General features: G+C 39.5%; 1 protein-coding gene across 2 annotated transcripts; it reads left to right on the forward strand.

Moving 5' to 3' along the window:
- The first annotated feature begins 2,468 nt into the window (after positions 1-2,468).
- SKA1 (spindle and kinetochore associated complex subunit 1) lies at positions 2,469-18,321 on the forward strand. 2 transcript variants are annotated; one of them, XM_045521530.2, is made up of 8 exons: positions 2,469-2,665; positions 3,309-3,407; positions 6,289-6,413; positions 7,966-8,063; positions 11,072-11,209; positions 14,160-14,329; positions 15,133-15,288; positions 17,451-18,321. In XM_045521530.2, the coding sequence occupies exons 2-7, from the start codon at positions 3,320-3,322 to the stop codon at positions 15,279-15,281; spliced, it is 768 nt and encodes a 255-aa protein (XP_045377486.1). In that variant the 5' UTR covers positions 2,469-2,665; positions 3,309-3,319; the 3' UTR covers positions 15,282-15,288; positions 17,451-18,321. The 2 variants fall into 2 exon arrangements, with proteins under 2 accessions (XP_045377486.1, XP_045377485.1); XM_045521529.2 differs by lacking the exon at positions 17,451-18,321 and having other exon boundaries at positions 15,133-17,013.
- The last annotated feature ends 6,474 nt before the right edge of the window (positions 18,322-24,795 follow it).

The following is a 24,795-nucleotide window of genomic DNA, read 5'->3' on the forward strand; positions in this document are numbered from 1 at the left end:
TGCTGTAATAGAATACCTTCAACTAGGTTATAAACAACAGAAATTTATTCCTCACAGTTCTGGAGACTGAGAAGTCAAAGATCAAGGCACCAGGAGAATAAATGCATTCTAACCGAGTTTTCCTTTTTTACTGCTAAGTTTTTCTTAAAGAAAAGAACTTTCAGAAGGTCTTAACCCTTAAGAAGATAGGTTTTTGTGTTTGTTTTGTTTTTACATCTCCCTGTCCCCACCGTCTCATAAAAGCAGCTAGATTTTCCTTAAGAAACCACCTCTGTCCTACGCTCAGACTTCATGCTTTGTGTAGGGTAGGGCTGTCCTGGTTTCCAGCTCCTGGCTGTCTAGTGAATCAGGCCATTTCACCCCATCCAAAAAGGCTGATTGATTCAGGAGTGAGCAGATGACCCAAGTCAGGCTGATGAGGTGCAATCCTGGGACTTTTGCTAGAACTCTTAGGAAATGGAGAACTCTAACCTACAAGGGTATAAGTCTGAGATACCAGAAGGAAAAGCCCGCCTGAGAATGGAACCAACACAGAGGCACAAGTAACTGAGAGATGGAGATGCCTTCCTGATAATATGTTTGAGTAACTGGGTTCAGCTGTAACTGAACACACATACACACACTTTACAGTTTTATAAGCCAAATAAAGTCTTTTTTTTTTTTTTTTTGCTTAGTCAGTTTGGATCGAGTTTCTATCATTGCAATTGAAGGAGTCCTGCCAAAGAAATCAGTCCCAGAAAAATAAGCAGGCAGCGTGATTCAATTGCTCATTTCTATATTTTTCCACATTTCCCCCTCTCCTCTTGTATTCAGCGCCTTTATGTGTTCTTCTTCCTGTTTATTTTCTCATGGATAATAATCTGATGATGTTTGTCCTTGATGCTGCAGGGTGAATTTCAGTTATTATGTTATTTTTCATAAAATATTGACATTTAAAGCCTTACATTTAGTCCTACAATGAAAAGCTTTGTTCCTGTTAAGGAATTAGCTCTAAATAAGTAAGTGTTGAGGGAGGGTATAGCTCAGTGGCAGAGTGTGTGCTTAGCATATACGAGGTCCTGGGTTTAATCCCCAGTACTGCCATTAAAAATAAGTAAATCAATGAAACTAATTACCCCCCTAAAAAATATAAATTAATTAAAGTAAGTTTGTAGAGATTAAAAGAGATTTAAGAAATGCATCAATCAAATAACAATGTGTAAATCTTGTTTGCATTCTAATTCAAACAAATCAACAGTTTTAAAAATAAACACTTCATGACACAATTTCAGGGGAGGTTGAACATTGACTAGATATTTGTTACTCAGGAAAAATTGTTAAAATATTTATGTGTGATAATACCAACATGGTAATTTTTTAAAGAGTTTCTATCTTTAGGAGATAAAATATGGAAATATTTTTGGATGAAAAGACATAATGTTTGAGGTTTGCTTCAAAATATTCCAGTAGGCAAGGGGTGGGAGGAGAGGGCGTATAGATAACACATTTGCAGTAAATTAATTGTGGTTGAAGATGGATGATGGGTTGAACATGAGGTTCACTGTACTATTCTAACTTTATATGTTTGAAAATTTCCATAATAAAAGATTTTTTTAAAGTAATGAGTAGAAATAGCCAAGATAGCTATTCACCGACCCAGAATGTTCTCTTTCCTCCTTACAAAGAGAAGCCCTATATTGTTAAGGATGCAGTGTCATTATCCAAGTCAAAAAGATTTCTAATGCTCCACCCCCACAATTTCCCTTGCAGATGTGCGTGACCAGGGGAAAGCACATATAAGCCGTTAGGTGTGGCTTCCAGGAAAACTCTTTAAAGGGGCTGGCTCAGCTAGTAGGTGAGCCTGTTACCCTTGCCTCTTTCTCACAGAACTGAGAAAGGAACTGGCAGAGTTATCTTGCACCACGGGCAACCTTAAGGCCAGAATGCAGGATGCCATGGACGGTGGCGCCGAAGGATGGAAGGAACGTGAATCCTTGATGACGGTGGGACTGCAAAACCAACCCTGGGATGATTTCCCCCTCTTTTTGTTTTTCTCAACAGGGATAGTTAAACTTTTGTTTTTCTCATTTTAAATTTGCATTTGAGCGTACAGAGACTGTAAACTCCACGAAGACAGGGCCTCTCTACTTTATGGCTCAGGAATTCGGCCGCTTTTTGGAATGAGATGCGGTGTTTTAAAAAATATTAAAGTTTGTACCTCACTTCCAGAGTGTCTGAATTCATCGATTTGGGGTACACTTTAGGAACTGGAATTTGTAAAAGCTGCCCCGGTGATTCCAGTGAGCAGCTAATTTAGAGACCCACCGTTTCAGCTAGCGATTCGAACCCTGGAGCGCTCGACCCGCTGAGCGGCCTTTAAGGCGCGGAGTAGGAAAGGCACGCCTCGCGGTAGCCATCTGCACAAAGTCGACACAGCCCCGCCTTTTCCCCTCGCAGGCCCCGCCCCCTGCCCCGCCCAACTGCGGGCCCGGAAAAACGCGTGCGGGAGAGGAAAGGCATTCCGGGAGCGCTGATGTGCGCTTGCGCGGAATGGAGTCCGCGCGGGCAGTTTGAATTTCAGTCCCGGAGTCGGGTCTCGCGATCCTGGGCTTCCCGCCGCGACTGGAAGGGGTCTCCACGCTTCGCGACCCCAGCCACTGGGCCGTTTGCTCCCGGACCCGCGCAGGTTGGAGTCTAGTGTCCAGGATTCCGCCTTCGGAAGCGGCCGGAAGGCATAGCTTGGTCGAGGTGGGGGGCGCGGAGCCGCCGGGTGGGGCGGAGGAGCAGGGCTGGACAGTGCTTCGCTGGGTTAGCTGGAGTGGATGCTTTAGACCTTCTCACCTTATCGGAGTAAACAGTAGTTTAATTTCTTTCCTTCCCCTACTTCCGCCTCCTTACCGACCCCAAATAATAAAACCTGCCCCCCACCCCCAAGCAAAGGAGAAATGCCTATCTGGATCCATTTCTTTGAACTTACTGTGATTTTCCTCGAAATCCTTATGTCTTTCGGGTTTTTTAAGAAAATACCAATATTGTCTTTATATATAAAATGTACATCCCCCCACCCCCAAATCCTTAAGTTAATGACGCAGGCTTATCCCCTGTATCCTGGTTTGGGATACATTAATTACAGAAAGGCCTAAAACAAGTCAGTAGTGGACTCTGGTTAGAAACTGAATTTTGTAGAATTGAAAGAAATTGCTCTTGAGTTTTTGTACTTTTCTTAAAGGAGATATGACTTACTGGGTATTTTCCATTCTTAGATTTTGAAAGTGAACAGAAATTTGTCTTTTCTTTTTTTGTGAATGTGTTTATATTTTTTTCTTCAGAGGCTTAAAGGATGGCCTCCTCAGATCTGGAACAACTATGCTCTCATATTAATGAAAAGATTGGCAATATTAAAAAAACTCTGTCATTAAGAAATTGTGGTAAGTAAAACAGATTCCACTGACTTTGTACATACAAAATGCATTTTGATTATTGTTCCACTTTGAATGATATCTTATGCCTGGTTAAGTGAATGTATCTTAGAAAGATAATTTTAAGTTTCAAATAGTGATTTTTAGAACACTCCAGTATCCGTATTTTGAATATTGCAAAGGATACTAAAATGAACTTACGTTGAACCAGCTATTAATTAGCTTTATTTACTCATGTTTTTCTGAGACACACAAGGCAGAATAGTAAGATTTGAAGGTTGTGTAGTTCTAGTGCTAAATAGAGATACTAAAAGACAAACAACCAGAAGTGCAAAAGACCTGTAGAGGTAGAATTAACTCATGATCTGTTTTACAACCTGCTTTGGAGGAAGCTTATCACTATATATCACTAGGAAACAACTAATTGAAAATGAAATCAGTTTTTTCAACATCCAGAAACTTGGAGGTTGTAACCATCTTTGAAAATGTTTTGAAGTGTTGAAAGCAGGTGAAACAATGGAAGTGCAAAGAAATAGGGGATCCTTGTAAAGTCTGGAAAAATATTGTTTACAAAAATGTTGTGCTCCCCAGCCCTGCCTAGGAGAGTGAAAGATTTATTGATAGGTGGAATTCCATCTGCTGGAAAGAGCCTTTTGAACTTGTAGTTTGCATTATGAATTGATAATTTAAAAAAATTCAAATATGAAATTATAATGTTGGAATGTCCTTTGGAATTATACAAGTCCTCCTGAGACTTGGATGCTCTGTCTTTGGTTGAGAACCACTCTTAAAGAGCCTCGTCCGTTTTACAGTTTGCGGCTGACGTATTCTGTAGAAAGTTAAAGCTGAAGGGACTATGGGGGTATTTTCTCAGCCCCCTCATCTCACTCAAGAGGAAACTCAGAAGTCAGATGACCTGCCCAGGTCACCCCCAGCTCATGGGTAGTCTGCTGGGGCTATAGTTTTCTTGTCCTGTTTCCCAGTCTAGTCTTTGTCTACTTCTGTGCCACTTTTATTGAATAATCTGTAAAGGACATCTAGATTTTTAATAAGTAGCCTTGTTTAGATTCTCATTTTGAGGACATGATTACTATTGGATAAATGGAGATAATTTAGAGATCTATAAAACTATCAAACCTTGTATTCAAATGACCCCATCAAAGCATGGGGCCTGGCTGGAGCAGTCTGATTAGATTACTGCATGCTGGGTAATCATCATTTGTGCGTGGGGAGAATAATTTGTCTCCATAGCTTATTTAAGGAAGCCCAGGAATCTGTTCAGCGCTTTGGCTGCTGTAATTGCCTAGATCACTGCTTTCAAAAGCAGTGAAATTGTTTAGTTGATTATTTTATTACAAACCAGTAAACAAGGCCTTACAATTTAGGTGACTGAAAGTTGTTTGTGATACCAGTGTATCCAAATAGTTGTTTCACCCCGTGAAGTTAAATCTCAGTAGAGACATCATTACTCTCATTTACTTATTAATTTGTTTTGGTTGTAATGAACCTACTGTTAAATGCAGTTAGCTTTGCTCTATTAGATTAGATGAATAATAGTTGTGCTTTACTAGGTTCCAGGCACAGTGCTAAACCTGTCATATATTTTTCACTTATCTTCTCAGTAACCCTCTGAGGGTAGGTACTGGAGTCTCTGACTTCAGACCTGGAACCTCTAGCCATCTCCCTCTGCTGTGTCCATAATCAACAGATGTGGTCAAATCATATTTTTACTTGTATGTATTTCATTGGTTGCTAGAAGTGAAGAGGGAAAGATTTGATTATGAGGATAGTTTTTCTTTTGTGCTTTGATCTGCCCTTAAAATTTTTTTATTTTGACCTAGGAAGGGTGGCTAAACTTCAGGAGTAGCTGGCCTGGGGGTCAGCTAGTGTTTAGTCAGAGATGCCTCCACACGGTCCACCAGCTTTCCAGTGAGGATGCTCCCTGTGGGGGGCTGAAGTTAAAAAAAAAAATCTCTTTTTTACTACTGCTACTTTTATTTCTAGGGAGGAGGTGACACTGATTTTCCCATACTCGTACCTATGAAGCCAGAGAGAGGGTCTGGGAGGTGGGGCTGGGAGTCTGAGAGCATGCTACTCCCCCCACCTCCCCGACACACTTGAGGGCCGGTGCAGAGTATAAACTTATCTCCCTGGCCAGTGATTGGAATTTTTCAGGTTTGCACGTTCACTGAAGATATAGCCTGTGAAGAGGGGTCCTGGCCTTATTTGAGGTTCTCACTTCCAGCATCCTGTGCTTTGGAGTCCCAAAGCCTTGGTTCTTATTCCCATTAAAAGCAGACACATTAAGCTGCTGAGACAGCCTCCCCCCCCACCGCCTTCCCCTGCACCCCCGCCCCCCACCCCCCAGATTAGGGCTCCTGCAGCGTCAGCGCACACATGCTGCCTGGTCCGTGGTTCTTGCTTCATGTTGGAGCCTTTGGAGATTTTCCTTATTCTCCTGAGAGCCCAGCTATGCCTGTACAAGGGGGTGTATTTTATCTAGCATTTCCAGGTGTTTTATTGTGGTGGAAAAATTTGCCAGAAACAAAAGATTCAGGGGACACTTTGTACTCACCTCTCCCTCCCTTTTCTTTCATACTACTTAGAAATGAGTTCTGAAGATCATCCATGGCGGCGGGAGGGTATAGCTCCGTGGTAGAGTGCATGCTTAGCGTGCACAAGGTTCTGGGTTCAATCCCCAGTACCTCCGTTAACAACATCAACAAAAAAGTTATCCATGGAGACAATTACCCTAGGGGCTGAAACAGTAGTTCTTTCTCCACCCTCAGTGTGTCTCTCTAAAGTAAAGCTCTGTTCCAAGAGTTCAGTTGGGTACATGTCTGTTACTGCTTTTCCGTATACTTCCATTTTTATTTTTGTTTCTTAATAGGTCAAGAACCTACCTTGAAGACTATATTAAATAAAATAGGAGATGAGATCATTGTAGTAAATGAACTTCTAAATAAACTGGAATCAGAAATTGAGTATCAAGAACAAACCAGCAATTCACTCAAGGTAATGTCTTCCTAGTGCAGAAACAAAATAAAAGGGTAATAGATACAAACTCCCTAATCACCTGGGAGTTCTTAAAGATACTTTAAGTTTATAATGTTCTCAGCTTTGTTAAGTTATTATTAATGATAGAGAATTCCATTTGCATTTAATTTTCCTGGTATAAAGGACTTCAGAGTTCCACAGTTATTTCTTACTCTATGCTGGTAGCCAGTAGAATTGAACTATACTAAGAAGGACGATTTCCTAAGTCCTGATAGATTTAATTTAAGCATGTGATATCCTGGGAGAGGGGTGGGGAAGGAACGACTGCTCTGGGGGTGGGGAGATGTGGATTCTCACCCTGGCTGCCTATGGCACCCCTGTCACCCTGAGAAGGCCGTTTTTACTCTTGGGGTCTCAGTGTCCTCACTTGGAAAATTATAGGTTATACTGAACTATGTCTCTTCTATTCTGCATTTCCCTATTTCTATAAAATGTAATATAAGGATTCTCAAGTAAAGAAAAATTTGAGCCTCATTCACACACACATTTTGTTCTAAATAAGCCTTCTAGTTGGCTTCAGCCAATAAAAGTGCTTGTGTACTTCCTGATGGGAAAGTACTCGCTCTGTACCATAATTACCTTATGCTGTTAGAGCCATTGATGTGTTCAGTGGGACAAGGTGGCCTCTGTGGTCCCTTTCAGCCTTATACTCCTTAATGTCTGTAAAGATTTTCCAGCTGTAGGACTGTGCATGATTATGCCTATCCTACTATTAGCTGAAATCAAATTAATATCTCTGAACATCATTCAGCTCTTTAAATGAAAGATGTCATATAAACTCAAAACAGAGACCAATATTGGTTTCACTTCTAACCTGCCCAAGAATGCCCAGGGTTAGGTGTGGGTTTAGAGAATGTTCAACTCAGAATTGAAGGTTATTTTTTTAACATTTATATTTATTTCATATTTTTTAAAATTAAATTTGCATGAATTTATAGCCTCAAGTTCTAGGTAAAGTTAAAGACAACACGAAACCAAAGCACTTATGGTCAAGTAGGAATTTTCATTAGGCAGGAATATATGCATGTCAGCAACCAAAGCCTTTCCAAGCAGCATCTTGTCCTTGTGTCTTTGCATTTCCGGAATACATTATACCCTGGTGGTGTTAGACAGACAACACTGGGGAACATTTGCTAAGTCAACAAAAGCACTTTACCAGAATGATAAACACAGATCCTCCATATACTTTTTAATTGCTTCCCAAGGTTAAAGGATTTTAAAAGACTTAAATGTCAGCCCTGCTTGTTGTAATGGGATTCTAACACTTGTTCTCTGAAACAATCCAATGGAGAAAAAGAATATATCGCCATCCAAAAACAGCTCTAGGAACCAGAGGGCTCTTTTTTTTTTTTTGAATATTGCTGCTTTCAGTGCTTTTCACCCTTTCTGCTTTCTGAACACTCACAACCATTGTGATTCTGATTCACAGTCTTTTGTGCTGTTTATAACATCTTAAAACACACAGGCGGGGCAGATGCTTATTTGTGACCTTTTTTTTTTTTAATTTTAGGAACTCTGTGAATCTCTTGAAGAAGATTATAAAGATGTGGAACATCTCAAAGAGAACATTCCTCCCCATTTGCCCCCAGTAACAGTAACCCAGAACTTGTAAGTGTATTTATAATTATTCTTACTATCTGGATTTATAAAACTATTAAACACTTCACATCTTTTTGCTTTTTCATATACTTGCAGTTTTGTTAGTGATTATCCAGTTTTTTTGGTCACTTACACTAGAAATCATCTTTCCTCCATGCTCACCAGTTTTTTTATCCTGCTGTCTCTGAGGAAAATGTTCCCCCCTCTTTCCTAAGGGTGAGTCTCCTCTAGGCTCTCTTTTTCTACTTTTTCTCATTACTTCCCCTTAGAGCAGAGTTTGTCAACCTTGACTCTATGGACCTTTTAGGTCAGATAATTCTTTTTTGTGAGAATAGGATGTTTAGTAGCATCCCTGATCTCTACCAACTGAGTATCAGTAGCACCTCTGTTCCCCTCCTGCACCCACTCCTGTGCCCTGTTGTGACAATGAAAAATGTCTCCAGATATTGCCATTGTCTTTTGGGGGCCATGGGGAGCAGAGTCTCCCTGACCCTTGAGAACCACGGCCTTAGGGTGCATAAGCTTAACGAGCTTCCCATCTTAAGAACAGCCAAAGGAACAAAAAACTTAGCTCTGGTTTTACCCTCAGACTCATGTCGCATCTCTGTCTGTTCACTGCGGGTGTATGTTTGTGCTGCCCTTTTCCCCGAAGTCCCCCAAGCCTGGCTTTTGGCTACTACTAGTACCGTACTTAGGAAGCTGATTGCTTAAAGGTCACAAAGAAGTAAAAAACCCCTCTTCAGTCCTGATTCTTCTTATCAGATTTTATTTTGCTCTCCGTTTGTTTTTGAAATTCTGTTACCTGCACTACCACTGTGCTTCCTTAGTTGTCACCCCACATCTCTGCCCTCCTTTTTCTCTGCCTCCTTTAACTTACAGTTCTCTCCTAAAGCTCCGTTTTGCTCATGCTTGCTCAGCACCACTGTTGACGCTCCTAGACGTCCATCGCGGGCCTCGACGTGGCGTCTAGTTCTGTTTTAATTGATTGCTGGGAATCTCATGAATGAGCTGTCCTCTCCTCCAGCTTGGCGTGTCTAAGACTGAACTGACTGTCTCCTTGTTACTCACATGTCACCTAGATAGGAACTCGGCATCTTCACCCCGTCTTGCTCTGTCATGTAGCCTCAGTCGTCCATTCTGCCTCTGCGGGTTTTATCTGTCCCTGCCCTCCCTCTGTTCTCAGTGCCGGGCTCTGAATGCGATCTCCCATCATCTTTTGCCTTTATGATTTGGGAGCTCCTGTGTTTTGTCTTTCCAGTATTTCTCCACTCCCATTTCTCCAGTCCTCTGCCACCAAAATTACATTTCTAAAGGGGGGCTCCAAGTATGTAAAACTAAGTTTTATATACTAACTATAACTTAAGTTTTTTAACTTAAGTTTTTTACCTAACTTAAGCTAACTCAAAGTTTTTTAACTTTTGAAATGTATCATATTAAATTTTGTATACAAACTATAACTTAAGTTTTTTAACTAACTTAAGCTAACTTAAGATTTTTAACTTTTGAAATGTACCATGTAAACAGAAAACTGAAGTATTATCAGTGTCAGTTAAAGAGTGATAAACATCAGTGTATCTACAGGTCAGATTAGGAAAGATGACGCTTCTATTGCAAATTCTTCCTCCGTCAAAGAGGTGATCATTCTGGCAGTTATAACAGTCACACTTCTTGCATATGTTTTTCCATAAACAACGCACTGTGTAAGTCTGAAAAACTGAAAGGAAGGCACGAAGCTTGCTGTGTAGGAAAAGAGCCATGTTGCTGCTGGTGGTTGAGGGTCTCCAGGAGAAGAGAAGCTCAGCAGAGTCCCTGGCGTGTCAGGGGGCCTTGGAGTTTCTCTCCAAGAAGAGAAAAATCATGGACAAGATCATGAATGAATGCTGGGAACACAGGTCATTGTAGGATATCTGCCAGGGTTATGGGGCCGGACATTGGACACCCAGCAGGAATATGGCCAAGGAATAGAAGGAATTTTCTTCTGAACTCACTGTGGCCTAGCTTCAGCTTTCAGGGCAGGTCAAAGCTGAAAATTTCTGTAGGTGGAAATGGTTATTTTTAGCTGAAAGACACAGCAGGGCCTGAAGGAGAAATCGGGAGCTCCCTTAGCACATGGTTAAGACAGGTAAGTCCAGGTAGGAATCAGCCAGGCTCACTATGGAGTCTCATGTTAGGATTCACGTACAGATGATGGCACCATAGCATCGGGCATCTTTATCTTGACCACCCACAACATGGTCGTCTTGTCATCACACCACCTCAGTCAGGCCTGGTTGCCCTCTGTGTCTGGTACTCAGCTTCATCTTGGGATCTCACTTCCCTGTCTTTCTTGGGATTCCCTTCCCTTGCTCTTGTGTTGGATCTACTCTTTCCTGTATCTCATTTCCTTTTTGGAGCCGTCAAGCCCATATGGCTCAACTGGCTACTGGCAGCAGGGGTCTGTTCCCTCCCTGGCAGTGAAACAACCTAGAAGCTACAGCCTTTTTCTAGACTCCATTTGCTAGTGGGGTGGGAGCTGTAGTAGGCTTCTCATCACTGCAGAAATTGGGCAGGACTGATCCGAGGGTGACCTGTGCTCATTGCTGGCAACTAAAATGAGTCTGCAACAGGCAGGGACTGATGGTAGCAACCAGTGGGATAAATTAAAAAACTGGAAGTATAAGATGATTGATGTTTCCATGACCAGAATAGAAAAATCAGAAGCTGTTTAGAAGTTCAGCTTCATACATGATGACTTTGAGGAGCCAGTGGGATAACCGATGAAGATAATCTAGCATATGTACTACATGCACCCTTGTTTGGGTGTATAAACAACAATTGTGTTACTAAAGATTTGGGAACTTAGTTTGTCAGCATTCTCTCCATGAGCATCAGGGGTGGGGATAGAAAAAAACATTGGCTGTAAAATTATAACAAGATGAATCGTGTGCTCAGTACTGATGATCTTCAGGTGCACACCTTTCTGGTGTGCTGCAGAATTCTGACAACTACCTGTACGTCTGTGCATCTCTTCTGTGCAGTGTTAGTGGATCAGATCTTGACCCTGAAGAACCAGTCAAAGTTGAAGAACCCGCACCCACAAAGAAGCCCCTAAAAGAACAAAGAAATATTAAGGAAATGCCATTTATAACTTCTGATGACTTCAGTGGTGTTCCTGCGTACGTATTTAAGATAAATTTTAACATTCAACTCTTTAGTAATCAACATACATGATTGTTTAAATCATAAACTTTGATTATATTAATTGCAATATGCTGTGTTCCAATATTGATCTTTTCCAGAGTAGCTTTGCATTGTACTTTGAAAATGCAGGAAATGTCTTGTTGAAGGTGGTTAAAATCATGTTTTTTATTTAGTTGTGAAAATCTTAGCAAAGAGAGATCTAGACATGGATTCGTTTATTGCTGAGTCTCTCAGGGCCATTTTGTGATACGGATTTATCCAATTACATTTTAGAAGTAGCCTCAGTTTTGCTGCAATTTTAAGGAAAGTGAGTGTATTGTATAGATCCGAGAATTAGAACAGAGTGTTGTATTTGTTTGGTTTCCATTTGTCCGTTACCTTATGCCACACACTTCTTTGAGTCTGTGCTCTATTCTGAGCCCTCGGTCAGAACAGGAGGAGAAGAATACAGGTGTCAATAAGACAAAATTCCTCCCCAAGAGGGAGGGCTCCTTTTTGCTCTTCACAGACGACAGCAATGGGGAACCAATTATGGAAATCCATGTTTTTAAACTTCCATATTTCCAAGGCTTTCCTTAACTTCTCAGCTTTATAGTGTCACATGTGGGTTTTTTTGTTTCTTTTTTTATTACAAATAATGTACGTTGTTAGAAAATGTTTGTTGTCAGAAGATAACTCATCTGTAATTCTACCACCCAGACAAGGTATAGAGTATTTCTTTTCATGTTTTATTTAATTTCACCTGTATAACAAGTTGTTTCTGATTGTTATTACAATAATGTAGTTATACTACAAATTAAATTTACTTTTTATCATGAGCATTTTCCCATCATTAACTTTTTTGAAAACTTGTATTTTAATAGTTGTATATTTTATTGTATGTCTGCCTCGTAAGTTATTTAAGGAGGCCTTACTAAATATTTTGGTTGAATGCATTGTTATGAATGATGGTACAATGAAATTTCTTTCTGACAAGTCATGTCTTATTATGGCTTATTATGGCTTGATAGCTCATCTCTTTTTATCGCTGACTAATATTCCATTGTCTGGATGTACCACAGATTATCCATTTATTTGTTGAATGACACTTTGGTTACTTCCAGTTTGGAGTGATTATGACTAAAGCTGCTGTAAATATTCATCTGCAGGTTTTTGTACAAATATGTTTTCAGCTCACTTGGGTAAATACCTGTGATCACTGGATAATATGGTAAAACTACATTTAGCTTTGTAAGAAACTGTCAAACTGTCTTCCAAAGTGGCTGTACCTTTTTGCATTCCCAGCAGAATGATAGTTCCTTTTGCTCCACATTCTCACCTGCATTTAGTTTTGTCAGTTTTTCCTAGTTTAGCTGTTTTAATGAGAGTAATCATGTCTCTTTGTTGTTTTAATTTTCAGTTTCCTGGTGACATATATATTGAGCATCTTTCCATATGCATATTAGCCCCTTGAAAAATACCAGGCTGTTTTAGAGTTCTAAGACTAGGAATGAGGCTGGCATTTCTCTTTAATCTTTTGTTTGTTTGTTTGTTTGTTTGTTTGTTTTGGGTTACTCAGTCATTTCCTTTATTGACAGCTTTATTGTCATTAAAATTCTGTTTGATGCTATTCAGTTTTTTAAGTTGTTGCTCATCAGTTGTGTTGAAGGGAAGAGCAGTGGCTGTGAGGAGCAGTGGAGCAGGAGGGTCTTTAGAAAATGCTTCCTTGAATTCAGAGATAGAGAAGTCATGGTAGAGTATTCATTTTTAAACTAACAGGCTATTTAACAAATGAGAGAAGTTACAAGATTAGGATAAGGAAGAATATGTCCTAAGCATGGGGCTTTTATGTATTTATTTTTAAGTTAACCCTGAGGCGGAATTAAAATGGAAAACATTGACACCTTTTGAGGAAACTGGGGGACAGTTCAGGTGGTTGAAAGGAATTGCATTGTGGAGGGCTGTAGCATCAACCGTTCATGGAAATTCTGATTAGAAAAATGAGTAGCAACAAATGAATTTAGAAGAGAAGGAAATAATGAAAATGAATGGGTTTTGGTCAGTAGGAACATTTTCCTTTAAACATATTTATATATTATTTTACATTAAGGAGCTTTTGATTAGAAAACTGCCCCTTTGAATAGAGGCGAAGGACAGAGTTTAACATAATGAATCCACTGTTTGTTTGAGGGAAAAGTTGAAGCAGATCATTAAAGTTTTGTTTTTGATATGTACAGATCACTCAAAATTGAGGGTCTCCTATATTTATATTCTGAGACTGGTGACTGGGAGGACGGGCAGGGGGGAGATGCGGACTGGGAGACTGTGCTCCAAAGGCATGTGTGCTCAGCAATGAAGAGCGAGGCTGCCCGCTTTCTCCTCTGCTGGCAGCTCCACTTCCGGACCCTTGTCCCTTCACATCCCTGTTCTTCTCCATCAGCGTTGTCATCCTGGTTGTCATCCTCCATCTTCCCTTCCTCCTCTGCCGCCTCCTCCTTTTTACTTTCTCTCTCTGAACAGAAGTGTTTCTGCAGAAAACTAGCGTGGTGTGATTTATGTAATTTATTAATACCGAAATTTTTCTTTCCCTTGCTCACAAACATTTGAAAATATTTAAATAAGCTTCTATATTGCCATGAACCAGTCCATCTGAATCAGAGTTTGAGAATGTATTTTAAATTGTAATATTAACTCTATAGGTGGAGAATAGAGGTTTATGGCTTCAGATATAATGAGGGAAGACAAACACTAATATATTGTGGTCTCCGTTTAATTTTTCAACTCTTGAGATGTGTCTGGTTTATTTAGAAGTTGATATTTGATTTTTTTATAAAGGGTACTAGTAGATTTGCTGCTGTATAAAGTTATTATATGTAAATATTTTTGAAAGAAAACAACTTTGTATGAGGATTCTTTAAAAAAGTTAATCATTTTCTTTTTTTATAGGTACATGAAATCCCGCTTAACCTATTGTCAAATTAATGATGTTATTAAAGAAATCAACAAGGCAGTAGTTAGTAAATATAAGATCCTACATCAACCAAAAAAGTCTATGAATTCTGTGGCCAGAAATCTGTATCACCGATTTATTGATGAAGAAACGAAGGAAACCAAAGGTAAAATGAGAGTATGTATGTGTGTACATGTCAGCTGTTTGGAGAGCAATGAAATCATAAGAAAGGAAAGTGATTGTTCTTAACCAGGGGCACTTTTCCCACCAGGGAACATTTGGCCATTTCTGGAGACATTTTTGGTTGTTCCACCTGGGGTTGGGGGTGCTACTGGCATCTAATAGAGGACCAGGGATGCTGCTGAAGTACCTTATGACGTACAAGACAGCTCCCACAAAAAAGAATTATCTAGCCCCAAATGTCTGTAGTCCTGAGGCTGAGAAACACTGCGTGGGAGTCTTATCACGGAACAGTACCTGATGTTGTCAGAATTAGAACAGTAATGACAACAGTTGGTCATGCTTGTATAGAACTTACGATGTGCCGGATAGCGTGCTGAGAGCTTTGGTCCTCAGTGTCCTTATGAGGTGTGTACGCTTCACCACTTGCATTTTGCAGACTAGGCAAAGAGGGCTTACGTTCCTTGCCCAAGTTCAGCCAGTTAAGTGTTAGAGCCGCTGTGGGGTTCATTCTCTTAACCGTTATCCCGTACTGACTCTTGAAAAGTGCGTTTTCCAAAAGATGCCAACAGAGAATCAGTGATACAGTAAGCAGGGCTACATTTCTGAAATTGTACAATAAATATTGTGCAATTTCAGTTGAAAGAGTAATTACTATTTTAGCAAGAATACCAGTTCTCATTTCAGTTGGATGATAGTAAAGATGATGAACGTCATTCATATTCACCTGTAATGCTTTATCTTGAAAGTTGTCCTTGTAAAAATTACCATTAATATCTTTATTTTCAGGGCATTATTTTATAGTGGAAGCTGACATAAAGGAGTTCACAACCTTGAAAGTTGACAAGAGGTTTCACGTGATACTGAATATTTTACGACACTGCCGGAGGCTGTCAGAGGTCCGAGGGGGAGGACTTACCCGATATGTTATAACGTGAGGCCCCTGTAAGCTTTTGAACCAACCAACAATAGAGTTTATAGACTATTCCTATAGTTTCCTAATATGTAATTTGTTTATATATAATTTCTTTAGCTTTTTCATTTTCTTCATTTCTTATAAAGATGAAACTCTTAAAAAATAAAGTATGTACATTTTAAAATTCTCTTCTAGTAAATATATAACCACCTACCATATAAGCCTCTGTTCTAGGCGTATAATGGAACTAAAAAATGTTCACAGTTAGTTTTGGTGTTTAGTGACAGTGCTGCCGGTCCCTGTAAGAGGTGCAGATGTGCTAATACAAGTTAGAGTTCAAGAAGATAAGAGCCAGTCTACCCAGGCTCTTTGGAATTAAAGGTCCTTAGTGTCTAAATTCCACAAATGGTATTTCAGTCTATAGGCAAAAGTTGGATTTAGAGGCAGCCCACCCATGTGATTATTTTGCTTTCCCACATGTGATTAATGAATAGCTTGCCTGAAATGCATTCAGTGTAAACCAATCTGTAAACATCAACCTGTAATGAAATTGTAACAAAAGGATATTTGAGATGAAAAAGATGATAAAATAACATGTGTAAGCAGATTGATAGTGGTCATGGAAAACAAACGAGTGGTTGGATTGTAAGAATTTAACTGTTTCTCTTCCATACTTGGGGAGACTGTTTGTCTGTGTCATAGTGTTCTCCAGAGAAACAGAACCAATAGGGATACCTACCTATCTGTCTGTGTAGCTGTCTGTGGAGATTTATTTTGAGGAATTGGCTTACATGATTATGGAGGCTGAGATGTCCCCAGATCTGCTGTCTGCAAGCTGGAGGCCCAGGAAAGCCTGTAGTGTGATTCAGCCTGGGTCCAAAGGCCTGAGAATCAGGGACCTGGGCCAGAGTGGATGAGATGAGATGTCGCAGTGCAGCAGTGAGGCAGGAAAAAGGAGCAGACTGCACCCTCCCTCCTCAGTCTTTTGGTCTGTTCAGGTCTTGGATGGAGGGGAAGATGCCCATCCACACAGGGGAGGGGAGTTAGCTTTACTGAGTCCACTGATTCCAATGCTAATCTCATCTAGAAACCCTCACAGATACACCCAGAAGCAGCGTTTAACGGGGCCCCCTGGCCAGTTAAGTCGTCACATAAAGTTAACCAGCACAGCCTGTGTCCCTTCCACCTGCTTGTAGCTGAGGAAAAAAATGTCAGGCTAACACTGTCTCGTGAAGGCCACAGAATACATTATAGGCACTGCCTATTTATTGTTATCCTTTCTTTCTCCCTAAAATTTTTTTCCATGAAGGTATTTTTTGTTTGTTGGTTTGTTTTTAATTGAAGTAGAGTCAGTTTACAATGTTGTGTCAGTTTCTGGTGTACAGCATGTTTCAGTCATACATGTACATACATACATTCGTTTTCATATTTTTCATTTAAGGTTACTACAAGATATTGAATAGAGTTCCCTGTGCTGTACAGTATAAACTTGTTATCTGTTTCATATATAGTAGTTAATATCTGTAAATCTTGAACTCCCAATTTATTCCTTCCCACCCCCTTTCTGCCCCGGTAACCATGACTTTCTTTTCTATGTCTGAGTCTGTTTCTGTTCTGTAAATAAGTTCATTTTTGTCTTTTGGTTTTTTTTAGATTCCACATATAAGTGATATCATGTGATGTTTTTCTTTCTCCCTAATTTAAATGCAGATGTTTATTTCGTATCTCAGTTTAAATAAAAATAATGGCATTTACTTTGTTTTAAGTCTTGCTTGATTTTTCTCTATGAATCATTTTTCCCTGTGTTCTCTATCAAAAACATTTTCTCTGTTTACGATTTTTTCCCTGAAACTCGTATTAAACAACTGTGTCGGTAAGCTTGTTTAATTCTTGTAGAATGGATACTGAGTCTCTATTTAAATTGTCAGCAATGTAATCAATTTGTTACATTAACTTAGGGATACAGTTGGGTAAAATCAGATTCCTCAAAGGATAATAAAGACAATTTTCAAACAAGAACTAATTTCTGTTACTTGAACTTCATTTTCAAGCAAAATGACAGGCTTGTTCTACTTACTTATTTTTGAAAATAACATTTTAAAAAAATCTAATTTTGAAAGAGCCTGTGGTCCTGGGTCTCTGCCCTCTGATCTATTTCCACCCTTTCCTTGCCCTCCATCTTCTCTTGCAGTATTTTAGTAGCTGGTGGCCGAGAAGCACCCTTCCTGTCCAGTCCTCCTGCAGCATGGCTCTCTCCAGAACTTTAGGGACCGAACCTCATGCCACAGCTTTCTGCTGCAGGTCCCGCAGCCTGGAGGGGAACAGATTCCAGCTGGCTCTCTCTGGCTGGATACCACAGAGTTTGATGCTGTGGTTTACCACCTTCTTTTCCTGCCAGCCTGTGGATCCCAGGTAGGAGAGACCCAGGACCTCATTCAGGCTTCTATGTTGATGTGCTAATTTCATATGATAAAATCTTTAATCTGTCCGTTTATAAGTTCTGTTTGCTGGAAAAGTTGGTTATTTGTGGACAAAACATTTTTTCCAGGTAACACAGGCTAGTTATAAATGATGCTGGTAGATCGCCACCTGTCTTGTTTGCCCCTCCTCAGGTTACTCTGTCCCCTTTTACGTTTCCTAACTGTCCAGATGTCCCGTCAGATTCTTTGGCCTCATCCAGTTTGTATGTCTAGATGTGGATCTTCTTGTATCCTAGTTTCTAGTTACAAAGGGGAAATGTAACTTGAAATGAAGAGATTTGACTATCACTGCTTGTGGCAGATCTTACTTTCCAAAGACGGGTGGATGGATGGGAGAATTCCGTATTCCATCCCGCGTGCTCTTCCAGCGTGATGTCAGCATTCTTCTATGAAGAGGCAAGATACCTGTTCCCTCTCTTTGAATCTGGGCATATCTTTGTAACTGCTTCAGCCAGTAGAATGGACTAGGATATGCCACTGCCTGATTTCCAAGCTAGCTATTAAAGAGAATATGAATTCCATCTGGTCTCTTTCTTGGGGTGCTTGCCTTTGGAACCCTGTCACCATCTTGTGAGAAAGCCCAGGCTACATAGAGAGGTCACATTAACTGCCACTGACATCCAGGCATGTGGAGCAAATGATTGTAGTCCTGAGGTCCCAGACAGCAAGGAGCAAAGACAAGCTGCCCCTGCTATGCTCTGAATTTAGGACTGGCAGAAACCATGAAAAATAAATGATTGTGGTAGTTTAAAGACACTACGCTTTTGCATGATTTATCATACAAGAGATAAGGAAAGCACTACTCAAACTTAGCGTCACCACCATAGTGAAACATCCTGACGTATGCCTCCTAAAGTGACACGAAATACTGTCAAAAACATTCAACTTGAATGTGAAGAAGACTTTAGCTCTGTCATCTAGTTTATAGAAAACAAGGGATACAGAACCAAGCTAAATGTCATCGTGAAGAAATAATAAGTCAACTCCAGATATAACATAAATAACCTGGTCTCTTAAAAACAAGTCAGTAACGGGAAAAAGAAGGGGTCCTGTTCTGGATTAAAAGAGACTAAGCAGAATCAATATAAACCATGAACCTTGATTCCGTTTGAAAAAAAGATCTAGGGATAATTGTGGAAATTTTAGTTTGGGTTGTAAAGTAGTTTGTAGTTTGCCATGAAAGAATTAGTATCCATTTTCTTGGGTATGATAATAGTATTGTGGTTATGTAGGAGAGTATCTTTATTTTCTGCAGATGTATCTGAAGTATTTAGGGATAAAACAATATGCTCTAAAATGGCCAAGCAATATAATAAGATACACACAGAGAGCACGTATGGCCAAGTATTAAAAATTGTTCAGTCTTACCAATTGCTATAACGGCATTCATTGTATTATTCTTTCTAATTTTATGTGTTAAAATTTTTTCCTAATAAAATTTAGGATACTTGTGAAACAAACACACTGACTAGATATTTACATCTCATGAAAAGACAGATCAGAACTTGTTGCTGGTGAAGTGAACCTGGCAAGGAAGGGTTGTTAGCAATCAGTGAGGCGCTCATGGGCCACTTCCGGTGCTTGTGAATTCAGGCTCCTGCATCCTTTCTTCCCAGCACTGCGCCCTGAGCCTTGGCTGGGTGCTTGGACTTTATGCATTAGATGCAATGGGCAAAGGCAGGAATTTCTTGGAATTATGCTAGATGTAAATATTGTTATATTTACACACAAAAGCAATGTATTGGGCATCTAACTTACACGTGGGGAAATGACACGCAGTGTCCAGAGCTTGATATCACAAAAACGTGTCACTTTTAATGAACCAGCGTTTCCAATAAGCTCAGGCAGAACATACACTCTGCGGGTGATTAACATGGACAGATGTTTATTTCCAATGCAGGTTTAATTCAGTTATGGGCCTATGTGCCTGTTTTTTCTTTGTAACAACTGTAGTGCAATTTCAGACTAATACTTTAAAGCTAGGATCAACTTGACACCTCAAAAAGCTCGGGTATTTTAAATTTCCTTCCTTTCAATGGGTCAACATGACAAATGTGGGCTATTCTAATTACAAAAGTTTTCTTGGTAGAGTGACTGTGAGGTCTGCCTCAGCTGCATACGAAAAACTGCAACCCTAATCCTTAGTTGTGACTCAGAAATCAGATTATTTCTTGGGAATACTGTCTTCAACTTTAAAAAATAATTCAGCAACATGATGCATCAAAAAGAAAACTTAAGCGTCAGAAGCCTGGTTCTAGTCTTAGCACTGCCATTTACTCTCTCGGTTCTTCCTTCAAAAATTTGACCCCTTCTCACAAGCTACCACCTGGTCCCAAACATCTCGCCTGGATTAATCCAAAGCTTCCTAATTGGTCTCTGTGTTTGTTCTTGCCCCACTACTGTCTATTCACAGGAACCGAAGTTTGAGTAGGTCACTCCGTTACTCAGAAACCTTCAATAGCTCCCCATTTCTTACAGAGCAAAGGCTGAATCCTTACAAAGGCCCATGAGGCCCTCCCTGGGTCCCCCCCTCAAGCTCAGTGGTATCATCTCCTCCTCCATTTCCCAGCTCTGCTCCAGCCACTCCGGCCTGCATGCTCTTTCTGCAACAGGCCGAGCATGAGTCTTCCCAGACCTTTGCACTGGCTGTTACCTCTGCCCAGAAAGCTCCTCACCCTTCACCCATGTGACACTCCCCTTACCTCCTTTATATCGGTTCAGGGCCATTTGATCCCTTAGGATCCCAGACCATCTTACATTTATTTATTTACAGCTCCCTCTATAACACTCTCTCCTTATCTGCTTTATTTTTCTTCCTAGCACATATGTTTATCTGATGGTTTATGTATTTTACCTATTTATGTGTCTTTTTTGCCCCACTAAAATATAAACTCCCGAGGCCGGGAGTTTTTGTCTCTCATTCAGCCACTCTAACAGGAATTTCCAGCAGAGGGCGCTAAATAAGCACTTACAGAACCCACATTAACTGACAGTTTGTGGCTGTGGGCAAGTGACTTCACCTTTCCAGGTCCCAGTTTTCTCCAGTATGTATTGAGATGTTGAACAAAAATTTCTCTCAGGACCTTCTAGTTTTAATATTCTATGGTTCTAATATTCCCAGCTACTTCTGGGAAATACGTTGAAATTAAAGGATATTCTGTCTGGCAGGATTATAAAAAATTGTTAAACACATATATATTCTGCTGATAATTACTTGGGACTCTCATCTTTTAACCAAAGACTCTGTAAAGTATTAAGCTTCAAGAAATACTGAAATTCTAAGTTACTAGTTAAATAATAGAAGCTTCCATTGACTGACATTTATAAAAAAAAAAATTTTCAGCCAACATGTTCAGTTTTCTAATTGATTCTGCTTATTGGAAATAGTTTTAAGATTTCACAATTTATAAATGTTATGCTTAATCATAAATGGAACTACTGTGGTGCACTGAATAGAACTATGTGTTATGAATGCAGTTTTGTTTCATAATATTAAATGATTTCTTTTATGAAACATTACAGCTCCTGATAAACCATTGCCATTGTTCTGTAAATATATCTACTAATACAAGTGGCATAAAAGAAGGGTTACTCAAGACACTGAACACTCCTGGGTATATTTCAGACAGTGTTATTTAAACTGGTGCCAAGACCATATATAGGATTATAAAGTAGAAATAATTTAACATAATGCCAATTGAACTTTGTTCAAGTTAGGTTGACTCAAGAGAATTCTCTAAGGAAAACACAAGAGAAGCATTTATCAGAAATTATGGTATTTAGCAAGTTATATCTCAAATTCTTTTTTATGAATATCCTTTTGCCCTGCTGTATTGAAAGTAGTAAATCAGATGACTAGGAGACTACATCATTTTTTGAAATTGAGATTAAATTTTCCTACAGTGAAATGCACAGATCTCAAGGCTACAGATCAATGAGTATTGACCAGTGCCTACACCCATGTAACCCAAACCCCTATCATTCTTCTATTTTTTTCTTAAACTTTTTATTTTGCGACAAATATAGGTTACAGGCAGTTGTAAAAAGTAACATGGAGAGAGCTCCGTACCCTTTAGTCCTTACGTCAGCAGTAACATCTTGCACAAGTACAGTACAACCTCAGAACCAGTATGTTGACACTGATGCAGTAGAGGTACAGAACATTCCCATCCCCCGGGATCCCTCACATGGCCCCTTTATAGCCACACCCCCTCCCCTTAGACCATCAGTCACCTCCTTAGCCCCTGACAACCACTCATCTGTTCTCTATTTCCATAATTTTGTCATTTCAAGAATGTTACATAAATGGAATGATAACAGTATGAAACCAGTTGAGACTGGCTTTTTCACTCAATAGAATTTTTTGGAGATTTATTCAGCTGTTGCACATATCAACAGTTCCTTTTTATTGCTGAGTAGTGTTCCCCAGTGCGAATGGACCATCTTGGCTTAATCATTCCACCTGGTGAAGTGCTGCTGAGTTGTTTCCAGTTTGCGGCTCTCACGAATTCAGCTGCTATCAACATCTGAGTACAGGTTTTTGTGGGAACATAAATCTTCATTTATCTGGGAGTGCAACTCCCAGGAGCTCAATTGCTGGATCTTGTAGTAGCTGCATGTTTAGTTTTTTAGTTTATTTTTTTTTTTAACTGACAAATTGTTTCCCAAAGTGGCTGTACCGTTTTAAGTTTCCCTCTGAGCACTGCTTTCAGTGCATCCCACAAATAGTGGTAAGTTGTTTTGTCATTTTGCTTCCTTCAAAATATTTCAAAATTTATCAAAATTTCTCTCGAGACTCCTTTACTACCCATGTGTTATTTAGAAGTGTGTTGTTTAATCTCCATATATTTTGCGATTTCCCAGCTATCTTTCTGTTCTTGATTTTTAGTTTAACTCCACGTTGGTCTGAAGACATACTTTTGTATGAGTTCTAGTTTATAAATTTGTTATGGTGTTACTTATGGCCAGGGATGTGGTTTATCCTGGTGAATATTCCACGTGAGCTTGTGAAGAATGTGTAGTCTGCTGTTGTTGGATGAAATATTCTGTGGATGCCAATTAAATCTGGTTGATTGATGGTGCTGTTCAACTCAACTATGTCCTTACTGACTTCGTGCCTGCTGCATCTGTCGATTACCCAGAGTCTCCAACTACAATCGTGGCTTTGTCCTCGCAGTTCCATTTTCTCCTCGCTGTTCTGTCTTTTTGCCTTGTGTATTTTGCTATTCTGTTATTGGGTGTATACACCTTAAGGATTGTTATATGTTCTTGGAGATTTGACCCCTTAATCTTTAATGCCCATCTTTATCTCTAATAATTTTCCTTGTTCTGAAGTTGGCTTTGTTTGAGATCAATATAGCTGCTCCAGCTTTGTTTTGATTATTATTAACAAGGCATAGGTTTCTCTTCCCCTTTACTTTTGATTTATCTGTGTCTTTATAACAAAGTAGGTTTCTTGTAGACAACATATAGTTGAGTCTTGATTTTTTAAATCCACTTTGTAAGTCTCTATCTTTAAATTGATGTATTTAGACAATTCACATTTAGAGTGATTAGTAGTATATTTGGATTAACATCTACTATATTTGTTACTGTTTTCTATTTGCTACATTTGTCCTTCATTTCTTTTTTAAAACTCTTCTCAGGGGAGGTTATAGCTCAGTGGTATAGCCCATGCTTAGCATGCACGAGGTCCTGGGTTCAATCCCCAGTCCCTCCCCTAAAAATAAGTAAACCTAATTATCCCCCCAAATAAAAAATAATTAAGTAATACAAATAAATAAAAATTTTTAAAAAAGAATCGACTGAATACTAAAAAAAAATTTTTAAATGATTCCATTGTCTCCTTAGTTTATAAATTATACTTCTTAAAAACTGTCTTAGTGGTTGCCATAGAAATTGTTAACATACATTTACAACTAATTGAAATCCACTTTCAAATAACACTGTAGCATTTCACAGGTAATCTACGCATGTACCTTGTAGAAGAACATTCCCAGTTGCTCCCTCTCATCCCTTATAGCTTTGCTGTCATTCATTTCACTATCCAGAAGCTATAATCTACCAATACATTGTTGCTATTTTAATTTTGAACCAACAGTTATCTGTCAGATCAATTAAAAATAAGAAAAATAAAATATTTTATCTTCATTTATTCCTTGTCTAAAGGTTCTTACTTTCTTTAGGTAGATCTGAGTTTCTGACCTATATAATTTTCTTTCTCTCTGACAAACTTCTTTTAACATTTCTTGTGAGGCAGGTCTACTCACAACAAATTCCCTCCATTTTTGAATGTCTGATGGAGTCTTTATTTCTCTTTCACTCTTGAAGGATAAAATAAACTGGTGGTTTTTACCCCCCCTCCCCTTTAATATTTCATTCTATTCTCTTCTTGTTTGCATGGTTTCTGGCGAGAAGTCTAATGTAATACTTACCCTTGTTCCTCTATAGATGAGATATGTTTCTCTGAATACTTTCAAGATTTTCTTTTTTTCTTTGGTTTTCTGCTGTTTGGATGTAATATGCCTGGGTGTGGGTTTTTGGTATTTATCCTGCTTGGTGGTCTCTGAGATTCCTGGATCTGTGGTTTGGTATCTGTCATTGATGTTAGAAAATTCTCATACATTATTACTTCACATATCTTTTCTCTTTTCTCTCTTTCTTCCCCACCTGGTATCCCTGCTACGTGTATGTTCCCTGCCTGTTCACTCATTAGTCCTGGGACATAGGTTGTTTACTCCGAAGGCCCTTCTGCTGTTTCATGGAAAGCTGGCAATGTTTAGTAAAATCCTCTAGCTCAGGAGGGTTCAATATCCAAACCTCGTCTCCCCTTTGTGGGCAGCAGCTGAGAGCTTCACTCAGCTTTTTCGTCCTTTCAGCTGTTGCTTCCCTCAGTGCTCCTGGCAGACCCTCCTTCCCTCAGTGCACGGTGAGTGAGTGGAATGTGTGAGTAGATTTGGGGGCTTCTCCCTCTGTGGTTCCTTGGTTTCCAGGGTTTTACCCTTCTCTCCAGCCACCCTGGCATTTCCAAAATCCTTCCTCTGATGCCTCAAACCA

This window comes from Camelus bactrianus, chromosome 30 (assembly GCF_048773025.1).
Source record: "Camelus bactrianus isolate YW-2024 breed Bactrian camel chromosome 30, ASM4877302v1, whole genome shotgun sequence".
In the NCBI taxonomy this organism is placed as follows: Eukaryota; Metazoa; Chordata; class Mammalia; order Artiodactyla; family Camelidae; genus Camelus; species Camelus bactrianus.